Source organism: Dicentrarchus labrax, unplaced genomic scaffold (assembly GCF_905237075.1).
Source record: "Dicentrarchus labrax unplaced genomic scaffold, dlabrax2021, whole genome shotgun sequence".
NCBI classification, from domain to species: domain Eukaryota; kingdom Metazoa; phylum Chordata; class Actinopteri; family Moronidae; genus Dicentrarchus; species Dicentrarchus labrax.
In genome coordinates this window covers 15659233-15672198 of record NW_026136710.1, presented here as the reverse complement: position 1 = coordinate 15672198, position 12966 = coordinate 15659233, and the positions used below count along the sequence as shown (strand labels likewise).

Here is a 12966-nt window from a genome sequence, read left to right as displayed (position 1 = left end):
TGTTCACAAGAACCCCATTTTCTGTGTGATGTATGTCTGCAAGTGTGTGTGTGTGTGTGTGTGAGAGAGAGAGAGAGAGAGAGAGAGAGAGAGAGAGACACACAAAGACAATGACTTAGTGAGACAAGTAAGAAATATGCATGTCTGCAACATAATTCAGTGTGTATTGTTGTGTGAGTGAGTGAGTGAGTGAGTGAGTGAGTGAGTGAGAGAGAGAGAGAGAGAGAGAGACCAGTAAAGAGAACACAGTGGGTTTGTTGAGCAGCTCTCTGCAGGACAAAAGCATCTTTCTGAGACACATGCCTATAGCTGATTACGTGGACTGCAGACAGCATTAACAGCATAGCTCACATTTCATACGTTACAGCCTCCAAGCTTCTTTCACACTGTAGCTCAACATGTTCCAGTTCTTACTGCTGGGATATGTTACAGACTATGTATATATAATGTTGCTTTTCAAATGCTTATTATTGTAATTAAAGTTGAATTTGGCAAATTAAGAAAACTGTAATTGTCCTGTATTTCTTGTCTTGTTTTATGCCATTTTATTATTTAATTTTATTGTACGTTCATAGTTTTTTATTGGAGAACAGTAATTTATATAGTTTTTATAATGTATTCATATCTTAGAATGAACTTTCAATAGAACAATGTGGGTGAACTTACTTACTGCTTTATTTTCACTGGCTTGTGACACCTTAAAATTAATCTCCTCATTACAGGTTATTCACATGAATCGTGAGCAGTTCAACCAGTGAGGGATTTTTCTTTCTTACATATTGTCATTTGAAGGACTTTTGGAAGCCTGAAGAGGTAGAAGTGTCCAGTATTTCAAAAGAAAAAGGCACAAATGAAAGAATTAGAAAATAATTAACTTAAAATGTTTAAAATATTGCACACAGATCACAAAATAACAATGTAGCATGATAGTTGAAATGTCGTACAGTTTTAAAAAAAAATTACATTTGATTGACATTACATGCAGTTAGACACTTCTCAAACCATAAGACAACATAAAAACAGCATTTAACAATTACAGCACTTAAATGACTATTAAAGGCAAACGCAAACATATATAATGTAATATAATGCAAATAAAGTGTATTACTCTCGAATATTAATAAATACGATGTTAATATGTAATTTCTTATTAATGTAGCAGAATAAGTCTAGTTTAGTTTATGACTAATGTGCCAAAAATCATTCAGGTTGTTAAGGTTATTTAAAATTTAGATGTGCACTCTGAAACGCCTTCTGGAATAATTTACATGTGATTCAGACGGGGTGCGTATCACTGCCAACTGCTTTCAAAAATAGCCAGGTTAGTGTGTGTGTGTGTGTGTGTGTGTGTGTGTGTGTGTGCGCGTGTGTGTGTGTGCGTGTGTGAGACTTGCATACTAAAAAGGAAGCAAGTCAGTGTCGGTATGACGAACTGTTGCTAAGCAGCGGTGGTTGCTAGGTGGTGGAGGGGGAAGGGGAGACAGGTTTGCAGTTAGTGATGGAATCTGAGGGCTTACCTCTGTGTGCACACGTGTGTGTGTGTGTGTGTGTTCCCTTGGATTTATATGGTTTAAATATTGATACTGCAGTGTGGGGGGGAAAATGCAGTTTGTACCACAATAAAGCTGCCATTTTAGAGGTCATTTCAATTTATGTTCACAACAAGCGCTATGGAAAAAAGGAAGATGTATCACATTCAACCTCAGAGCAATGTCTGATGTGTAAGGTGGGTTCGGTGAGAGCTCCATGGTGAATTTTGTTTTAAACTGTAATAAATGACTCATTAAAAACAGGCCAAAAAATGCTGTCTAGCAGTGTCAGATTCAACAATGAAAGAATGAGTCATTTATTTTGTCTTCTTGTGTTGCAGATTCATCAGGAAAGCTGCAGAATATCTGGCAGAGGAACACACAGAGTGAAACCAGCACACTCCTCGGCTTTCCCCAGGACAATTACTGTATTATACGCAGCAGGGGAAAGCCTCCGCGTTTGCCGGCTTCCCTCTGTGTGTGTGTGTTTTCACATATATATTAGCTTCTTCTGCACACTCTAGAGTTACAGTTTTTGGTCTCCCCCCCGTCTCTTATCAGCAGGTACATTACTGAACATACTGTGCATCCCTAGCCATTGTCGCTCGTGTCAGATCTGGTCTGTTCCAGTCGGGTGAAGGAGATGGTGGGGGGGTTGGCAGGGCGAGACACAGGCAGCCATTTGTACTCAAGGTCCTGCGATGGAGGGTCCAAACTCCAATTGTAGTGCTTTAACAGGTACATGCACGCTTCCTGGCAGCAAAACACAAGAAAAACTGTTTTCTGAATGTGTTGTAAAATCAGTATCTATGCAGCATCGACATAAACAGAACTCACTTTCTGCCTGACGCATGATATTTAAAGTAAAACTCAGTGGGGGTGTCAGTGAAAATTTTCTTCAGCAGTGCAAAAACAAAATGTTAAACTAGAAGGCATTTGGCAGAGCATAAGCCTCCGCCAACACTTGACTAAGTCTCCAACTTGTAAAGCTACAGCCTCCACAACACTGTATGTCTATTTGTATGTTGATTTCTATATTTGAAAACAGCAACGCAACACGTCTCAGCAGCCAAGTTGAAATGGAACATTAGGTCTTTGGGACGTGGTTGACGGTAGAAATGACTCAAATGATAAACACGAAAGTATATGCGATATATAAATATGTGATTATAGATTTGATTAATACAATAAAAGCCCTCTAACCATGTACGGTTTTCATTTTACCAAAAATGTCATGTTACATTATGCTCCTACCGTCTCCATCGTCTATTTTGTGTAAAAGCTGAACTATGGTACAACAAGACAGAAAAAAATCTGATAATCTGTTCTATTTTATTCTACATACTAAGAGCAGTCTGAGCTCGATAGCTGGTGAAATCATAGCCATCATTCCCCATTGGCTGACACTCAGCCCAAGTGCCTACCAATGGTATCCACCAACGCCAGTTGCCCCACCTCCCTCCATTTTATGAATGAAGATTTTCCTGATAGAGTTTGGGGGGGGGGGAAATGAGGGAATGGAGGATGGATGATGAGGGTAGGGGTGGGAGGAAGAAGTAACGGGGAAGGATGGAGGAGCAAGGAGGCGATGAGTCACATCTCTGACCTAGATCCCTGCGGTCTACTTTTTACTCTGGTCACGCCCTTATGGGTTGGTGTGTGTGTGTGTGTGTGTGTGTGCGCAGTGGTCAATCCGCTGAGAGTCAATCAGCCAAACGGTCTGGTCTTTTTAGTAGTAACAGAGCAGGTAACAGTGAAAAATGAGGAAGAGTGTGTGCCTCATTAGCGCAAAATAAACCTTAAGAAGGTGATGGATAGTGTGCTTCTTGTACACTATAACACAGCAGTGCTGGGTCGGGCTGCTCAATGTTGCAGAGAGTGTTTTTTACTAAGGGAGGCTAAGAGAAGGAGGAGGGTTGACCCCGTTTCTATTGATGACATCATGTCTTGAATGAATCAGTCTACATTGATTGGTTGAGAGCAGGTGACTGGCCTGTGTTAGTGAATGTGAAATAAAATATTCATCAATACATATGAGTGTGAAAAGGAACTAGACTGCATTAGATTAGATAAAACAAAAAAAGGTAGTTTACATTCAAATCATAAATGAAATCAAGCTAAATATTGAATGAACTGAATCAAATTAAATAGAAAAAAAGAATAAATAAAAGACTGTGTGTAGCTATGAAGCTCACAGGTTATGGAACTACAGTTTGTCCTTCAAACAGTGCCTCTCTCCAGGCTTGGTGCCTTTTATGAGTGTATTGGTTGCCTGGGAGGAGCTACTCCCTGAAAGACTTAGGGGAAAAAAAGTCTCTCTTGCGAAGTAAATACCACAAAATTACATGAAAAAGATGTGCACTGACGCGTGTCTCTGGCCATTCTTTATTACATGAGAGTGCTATCCGCCTGCATATACACATCACTACACCTCTGCTGTTTTCCTGTGCAAAGCAGGATTATTAGCAACATTACAGGTGTGCTGATTTTTGATTTAACCTCCAAATAAAGTTGGATAAACTGTTTCCCATCATTTTAGTAATGGTTCCACTAATTATTTTGTAATCAGAACTATGAAAATAAAACAAAAAGATGAAGACAAAAAGACTTAATAAATTAATTAATTATTAACATAATAGTTTTCCTTTATATGTTTATTTACCAATAAACTTGCAGCGTTGGCACAGATTGTTTGGTACTCTTTGGGTCTTGGTGGTGTCATTTTTTCGCATTACCTTGGAAAGCCACATATCACAGAGCTTAGCAGCTGACAAATGTTAGTAAATGGCATTTAACCTTGATAGGAAACACCTTTATAGCAGTATTATTGCGATGAATTGACTTATTATTTGGGTTATTCACATTATTTTACCTACCATCCTCTGGTTGTTATGAGGCAGTATTAATACATATCTAAATGATCTAAACAGTGAAAGTTTGGTGCTGTTGACCTGTGAATCAAATCCATCAGATCTCTTATATCTAAAGTATAACCTGCTGGGTCTTGTCAAAATGATTACTTATTATGCGCTATTGACCAAATTGTGCCCATGAATTGCAATAAAACTGGTACAACATAGATTAATACATTTCAACCTCAATTACAGCTTTCCTATGTATAGATATATACATTTGCAAAGAGAAGATGATTACCCATTGTCCATTTGGAGAGCAAGAGTATGAGAGCAATGCTCTGCCCACATTATCCCATTCATGCCACATGCTTAAGCAATAAAAAAAAAAACAAGCAGCCTCTGGTTATCTAGAATAAGTAATCCAATTCTAAATAATGAGATATGATTGTGCTGCTGAACAATGAGTAGAGCTGAATGAGGCGAGAGCAGATCATTAAACCGCTTTGGACATTTCACCTGAGCTCCATTCAATCAGGCCCAACATTAGCAATGACTCATGAGTGTGTGTGTGTGTGTGTGTGTGTGTGTGTGTGTGTGTGTGTGTGTGTGTGTGTGTGTGTGTGTGTGTGTGTGTGTGTTTCTGACTTAGGCTACCAAAAGCTATGTCCCCAATTTGAAAAAAGCTAATTGTGTGCGTTTGAGGTGTGTGTGTGTGTGTGAGTCATCCCTCAATGTTGCACTGTTGCATTAACACCCCCATCCATAATACGATTGTTTGCTTTTTTTTTGCTATTTAATAGTCTGAGAAGAAGAACATATAGATGCTGTCTTAGTTAGTAATCTACCAGCGGATGTTAAATAATGTACTTTCAGTGTGTTAGTTAACAGCCTGACTCAACGGATGTTAACTGCTGAGATAAGCCTCTCATTGGCTGACTGGTGCAATCTGCTTCCTTCCCTCTGCTCTCTCACCCGGTCTTTCTTGCCATGCTCATTGAGAAACAGCAACGATAAGCAGATGATCAATGAACGAAGTCATGAAAACAAAAGAGTGTGCAGCCCTTTGGATTAAAATAAAACATAGCCATGTTTTCTTTTGCACATTTCAAGCGTTTGGCAGTGGAAAACAGGCTTCATGGTTGAATCAGGCAACCACTGCGACATAAAACACTGCAGAATAAGAACAAGGATGAATCTTTATTGCCGTGTCTTCTACATGGGTTGTCATCATGTGCTAACGCCTCTTCTTTCTTTTAGCATTATACCATTTATGTAGCTCTCAAGAACCTTTTAAACAGTTCTTGTTTCAAAAGGAGTCACCTGAAAACACTGGAAAGTTAGCCAGACAATGTTTTCCACCAACTGATGGGAGTTAGCTTTACTAGCAACAGTTGACAAATGAGAGGTTTGCTTTTGTCTACTGACGTAGTTGGGGCTTTGGAAAGTGTCCATTAAGTCTGACTTTATTGGTTGTAACCAAAACATGATCGATCCTTTTATGAGAAATGTTTAACCTGCACAAGGTTTGGCTGTGATTACTGAAAATCAGAGGGGATCCTTACAGGCTAGTTGTTTTCAAACTGGTGTCGACCCCACTCCCCAGGGTCAAGCCTCACAACACACACACACACACACACACACACACACACACACACACACACACACACACACACACACACACACACACACACACAGCTGTTCCCAGAGGGAAAACCCTCACATGGGAAATAAATCTCTCTCCTTCCTGTTGTCACACCTGTAACACACCTGTCTTGTTCTGGTGCCTTCCATAGGCCTTGTTTGCATGTATGTGTGTGTGTGTGTGTGTATGTGTCTCCAGGGTACATAGGCAAGGGTGGCTATGGTGAGTGCTGCTGTGGGGACTAGCAGGTGGTTTAAACAGGACAGTCTGTACCCGGGGCTGTCTGTCTGATATCTCTAATAAACACTTTCTCACTCCCACACCCACACACCCACACACACACACACACACACACACACACACACACACAGAGAGAGAGAGAGAGAGCCATTCATTTCATCATTCCCATGAGCAGTGCTCTCTTTACAGAATAGTCGGCGGATGATTCATCTCTATCTCTCTGTCACTGTTTCTCGTCCAGTAGCAGGCCCCCCCTACAAAAATGACGAAAAACGGTTTCCCCCAAACCTTTCTGATTTTTCAATTTATCCGTCAAAAGTTTATGCTATAGTTTGGGGCTATAGAATTTATATTTTCAAAAATAATAACTTTTATAAGTTTTTTTTTTTTTTACATCACATGCAGAAAACAGGGTTTTTCTCAAATTGAGTCTGATTGAAAGTGGAGAAAGTGAATTTCTTTAACAAAGAGAGATTTGTTATCTTGGTCTAAGTACTGTGGCCAGATGAGGACAAGCCAACTGGTTGCCTCAATGTCACACCAGTGATAATGTTAGTGCTACAGTAATATTTCAGAGAACAAATTCTAATTTTTTTTCAATATCAGCCTCCTCTCCTCCCTCCCTGAAGAGCATAAACACATTGGTACAAGTACATTTTCCATCAGCCTTTCCCTCAGTCCAGTAGACTTCTGGACTAGAGCTCAAAATGAAAAATATAGAGCTGAAGCGGCTAAACCACGAATGTCTCAACATCTCAGCGATTTGACTTCTTTGTGTCTCATTCATTAAATAAAAGTTAGAAAGGAAGTGAAAAAGCCAACCTTCTGTCAATCTTTTACCTCCCTCGCTCAAAAGGAATAGTTTTAATGAATGAGAAAAGTCAATAATAAGAGTGTACGTATGTATTTATGTGTTTGTGTGTGTTAAAATGGAGTCACCTTGAGGAAGAAATTGGTAAGTTTAATTCCGATGCAGCTTCTGGGCCCGCTGCCGAAGGAACACAGGAAGTGCTCCTGGCCTGCATTCCTGCACATACAAAAACATGGTTACACACAAATGGAAAATGTGTGCAAAGAAATCGGAAATGCTGAAATCAATATTCTAACAAAGCTTCAAGTGTTAGAGGAACACAAAACGTTTTTAAACTAATTTGAAGTCAGAGCACTCAAGCTGGTATTCACATCCCATCCAACAGGATGGGATGTGAATTCCGCTCATAGTCCTTTCTCAGCAGAACAATGACCACTTCATGCCTCTGTTTTGCGTGTCTAACAAATGAATGTACTGTTATCCATAAGATGATGGGACATATGATGATGACATGATAGGCAAACGTCATGTCTCTTAACCAATGATATGACTTGATTGGTGGCCAGTGGTCCCATTGCTGGCCATGGCTCTAGGCAGCATTGGTTTGTCAGATGGATTTTACATTTTGCACAATCATTTGTGTGGTTTCCAGAGGATGAACAATAAATCTACTAAATTTCTTCTTTTAAATATAAACAACTTTTTCAAAATGCTTTTGTGTTTTAAGCAGCAGCAAATGTGAACGTACCTTTCCAATATAACTAAATCAGATTCTAAAGCAGCCAAAGAATTTGTTTGTAAACAAATAAAAGTTATATTCACATTAAGTGTCTCTCACTAAAACAATTGGGGTTGTCAAACATGTTTAATGCAATGCCTTCACCATAAAACATTTCAGTTTTCCCACAAAGGCAGTCCAAGAAAACTGCTATACTTCTTTGTGTATTCCTTCCACAAACAATTTATTAGCAGAATAGCATTAAATGTTGCTGCAGGAATGTGTGCATCATGATACAAACAAAACATGGATCTACATTGATCCATAGTGCTACTCCACAGGGTAACTTTAAGTATCAAAGTTAAAGGACTCAAAATGGTACCGATCTGAACTGGAGATGCATCCTTGAACAACACACCTTAACCTTTGACATCCCTGTGGCATGAGAGCCAATTAAATCATTAACTTCTCTTTGGGGGATCAACAGAAAATCACTTGGATAGAATGAATGAACAAGTCTGTATGTGCACCCCAACACAACATGTTAGACCTGAATCATTGTCACAGCTTGACACGTTTTGTCTGTCTGACTCTTTCTACCATACCTGCTGTAATTCCTCTAAAACATACTTAAAATAAAGAAATGCTGGTTGTTTCCAGCCGACAGGTTTGTCAACAGCCTGCTAATGCAGGACATCTCTCCCCTCTCACCACTAATGCATCCTGTCTTCCTGAAACCTGAGCTCTGATTAAAGGCAAACAGGAAGCATTAGTGGTGTGTATAGTCTGGGTCCAGTGTGTACCAGAGGCTTTGTGTGTGTGTGTGAGAGACAGAGAGGGAAGGGGGAATATTAGTGTTCTCTGCAGCATCTGTCTAATGGTTTAATGTTCTATTAGGCTCATCCTGAAACAGTAAGATGTGTAGCATGCAATGCAGTCCTGTAATACTGAGACACAGAGAGGGGAAGTCTTACCGAGCAGTCCAACAGAAGGCTTTATCAAATATGCTGAATGGATGGAAAGTAAACCAGAGAGTAGTATTATCTCTTTTACAGTATAATTAATTTTTCTACTGTAAAGTGTAATAAGAGAGAAGTCTGAAATGCTGTGACTAAGATCTGATCTGATTGCATTTGCCCCCCCAAGTAGGGAAACAGTTAACCAATCAGAGCTTAGTAGGAGGGATTAAGAATGGGTCACAATCTTCTTACAAAGCTAGAGAAGAAGAAGAACTGCTGAATTAAAATGATGTGAAGCATGGATGAGATCAACATGTAAGTCAACTTACAGACAAAATATTTTTAAACTTTTCCAGGAAAATTTGGACCAGCCGGCACACTTCCTATTAATTACAAATGCTAAGCTAGTGTAGCCTTTACACTTTTATTTAGTGCACAGCAGATCAAATGAAAATGCAAAAGTGTGACTTTGTCCACAGGCAAACAGACAATACAACTGAGCATAGGCTGGGAATAAAGTTTCCAATTATAAATGCAAGAGGACTAAATATTTACATGGCTTTAAAAAGGAGCAGTTCTTCTAAGGAAATTAATCTGGAAATCAAGAACAAACTCAATGAACTAACTAAAACACTATTCTTCCTATAATTAGTTACAAACCAAATGACATACACTGTACATATTTTCAAGAAACCTTCAGATAATTATAGCATATCATGCCTAAACGCTATTATAATAAAAAACATAAAATATATTATTATCAGGATCATAATAAAGTCTATATTTCTGCATTAATACACTATGACAAACAGACCTGGCGTTATCTTTAGGGACTCATGTTGACTGCTAAGATTTCTCAGCATTCATACAAATATAAATGGAAAAAAAGTATAAAAAATACAAATGAGATTTCCACTTCAAATAAAAACAGATGTATGTCAGTATTTTTTTCCAGACAAGAGGAAAACTCCCCGTTCACAGATTGATCTAAAACCAGCAACACAACCCGCTGCAGTAGCTCGGATTTTTATCTGTGTTTGGAAGCGCTTCCGATTCATTTATCTACGGCCAGAGCCTGTGTGGGCGTTTGGCTGATAGGATGTTAACTTGCCAGCTCCACTATTTGCTTCCAACTGGAAAAGCACACAGACACGCACACACACACACACACACACAGGCTGATGATATGTACTGGGACACACACAGCATACAATATATGCAACAATCGCACAGAAACACACAAACACAAACATACGATGTGGTTAAACTGTAGTTATTATAGGTGCGCTTGTTATGTAACAGGACTGCAGTCATTAAATTAAACAGCCAGGTGGCAAGGAAAGGAGCCAGGCAACTATCAAGGCAGACAGGAAAATAATCTCCAGGAAGACTGACAGATGGAGAAGCAGAGACAGAAGCAGGTAGGAGGAAAGAGAAACAGACCGGAAGATAAATGAAGGGTTGAAAGAGCAGCTACAGCAAACACACAGACAGACAGAAAGACAGCTTTAGACAGAAAGGTGGCTAATTTATTCATCCTGTGGGAAATTCACTAGTTTGAGACACATAACTAGAATACACATACATAAATCAAAACATTGAATCTCCTACACCTAAAATTACCTTTCAACCCCAAGCTGATTGACTTCTAGTTAAGACGTGAATACTTAAATACAGGTCACAAGCACTGTGTGATTTCATTTTTTAAAAAAAGGCCTAACAATAAATGGTGCAATTCTTGGGTTTGAATTTCTAGCTGGTGAATTTTGGTGAGCTAGTGAGTATTTAAGGCATCAGGACGGTGCATGTAGGCATAGATGGTAAATGTGAAATGGACTGTACTTGTATAGCACCTTTCTAGTCTTCCGAGCCCTTTAACACAACATGCCACATTCACCCATTCACACACATTCACTTAGTGATGGCAAAGGCTCATCGCAAACAGAAACTCAGTAACCCACATTCACACACCGATGCACAACATCAGGAGCAATTTGTATCAGGATCTTGCTCAAGGACACTTCGACATGCAGCAGGTGGCGTTTGGCAGGAATAAGCTGTATGGCTACATCAGTAGGATCAATTCATTGTTAGTTTTAGTCTTTAAAGGGAGTTGACTGTAAAACAAAATGTATCATCAGATTATCAAACATATCCTTTAAGGCAATGCTCATAGGTTTATGTCTGGATGATTCGGACCTTGGCTGAGCTATGTACAAAACTGTATTTATGATTTTTCTTGGTATATTTTTTACAATAAGTTTGCTAGATTTTACATCATCATCAACATCTGATGGAAAATCTGACTCATTCCTTAACCGTATTGCCTCCTCAGAGCAGGATGCACACACACACACACACACACACACACACACACACACACACACACACACACACACACACACACACACACACACACACACACACACACACACACACACACAGCACGCAGGGAATCCCCATTGGTAAAAATGGGTGTGAGGTGGCCAGTTACCATGGCAGCATCTACCTGGCCATTCATACATAGATTTCTTTCTTCAGCTGAGTCCATTTCAGTCGATTTTAAATGGCACCCATTGTGAAGTTAACATTGTGTTATGTATGAGCAGATCAGCAAAAAGATATTTGATACGAAATTTTACATATATTTATTTTATTAATAATATAACATTTATTAATATATATTTATCTCATATACAATAGAGATTCCTTTAAGATTCCTTATTCATGGTGTGACCATAAAGAAAAAGGGGGGTAATCCTTCCTGTGACTTAGACTGATGCGGTTATATGTGTGTGCATGTGTGTCTGTGTATTTTATTATTTATCAGTTTGTCAGTTCCGCTAAAAAGGGATTTCATAATTGTGGCTATATTTAACTGATAGAGGGAAGCCCCGAACGAAAAGAGGACTCTCTCTGGTTTTTGTCCTGAGAGGCACACACACACACCCACACACACACACACACACACACACACACACACACACACACACACACACACACACACACACACACACACACACACACACACACACAAAGAAAGAGAAGCAGGATAGGATCTTCTCTGACTCATTTCTCTGTATCCCATCCAACTCCACAGGGCATTTTTCTCCCCCATCCTGCACACACACACACACATACACACACACGCACAGGGGGAATCCCTATTGGTAAAGACAGTGTCAGGTGACCCGTTTCCATGGCAGCAGCTACCTACATACATACATTCATAGATTTTTTTCCCCCCGCTGCTCTGTTGCCTGAATGAACAAGCATGAATGAGAATAAACAGGTGAATGGGGGAAAGTGGATGAATAGGAAAACGGTTGACAGAGGAAGTGAATTAGTGAAGGAGCCAGATCAGGTTTCATTCTCCCAGAGCAGGTAGCAGACAGACAGCAAGGGATGTGAGTGAGGGACCCACAGCTTGTCTTCAACTGTCTCTTTGTGTACCTTTGTACAGTACATGTATGTGAAAGTAGTCAATTAAGATTTGTGTGCTCAGGTGTTGTTAATCCATCTGCAGTTTCTATGGTAACAACATAGGCGTATGTATGGGTGGCGCCAACCAGCATGATTTTCCAACACAGTATCACTAAGCAAGCTGCAGTCTAGACACTCAGACTAAGTTGCCACTGACCACAGGCAGAAAGAGAAGCTGGGTTCACCGTCCTGTCAGAAGCAAGCAACAGTGTAAACAGGAAGTCACTGCAGCATCAAGTTTTAACATAACAATAACATGGCGGACTCCATTGAAGGCGACTGTTGATAAAAACGGCTTATTCTAAGGAAACAAAAACGCAATGATTCCTATATTCAGGTGATTATAAATTAATGTAAACATACCGAATACCGTATAGAGAAATACACATTCATCCATTGTCCATTTGATTATCTGTTGTCTCTTCACCACAGCTTAATTCCTTTTCTTTTTAAACTTTATGTGTTTTTTTTGTTTTTTTTTAAGTATATGAATGTTTTTCCTCATTTTTTCCTTATCAAGATGGCTGTTTGTGACTCATTTCCTTGACCCTTAATGTGTCAGGGCACTGAAAGCTTCCTTCCTCTCACTCCTAATGGTCAGTGTGTTTGTGTGTGCATGTGCTTGATACCACAATTAGCCACAGTGAGTGGCAGGTAGGGTGTGTGTGAATAGAGATGCACATGCTGCAGATGTTTGTATGTCAACCTTTAGGGGTGAGACACTTAAAA

At 39.5% G+C, this 12966-nt stretch overlaps 1 protein-coding gene across 2 annotated transcripts in view; it reads right to left on the bottom strand.

Moving 5' to 3' along the window:
* Window positions 1-12966, bottom strand: part of LOC127370663 (cytochrome P450 26B1) — a 43247-nt gene that overhangs the window by 19207 nt on the left and 11074 nt on the right. Inside the window, exons 10-11 of one of the 2 annotated variants that reach the window (XM_051412920.1) lie at window positions 7206-7293; window positions 658-2282 (exon numbers count right to left, since the gene is read on the bottom strand). In XM_051412920.1, coding sequence (XP_051268880.1) covers window positions 2121-2282; window positions 7206-7293 — 250 coding nt within the window. In that variant the 3' untranslated portion in view covers window positions 658-2120. Of the gene's footprint in view, window positions 1-657; window positions 2283-7205; window positions 7294-12966 lie in introns of those variants that run through there. The other variant, XM_051412921.1, reaches the window with a different exon arrangement.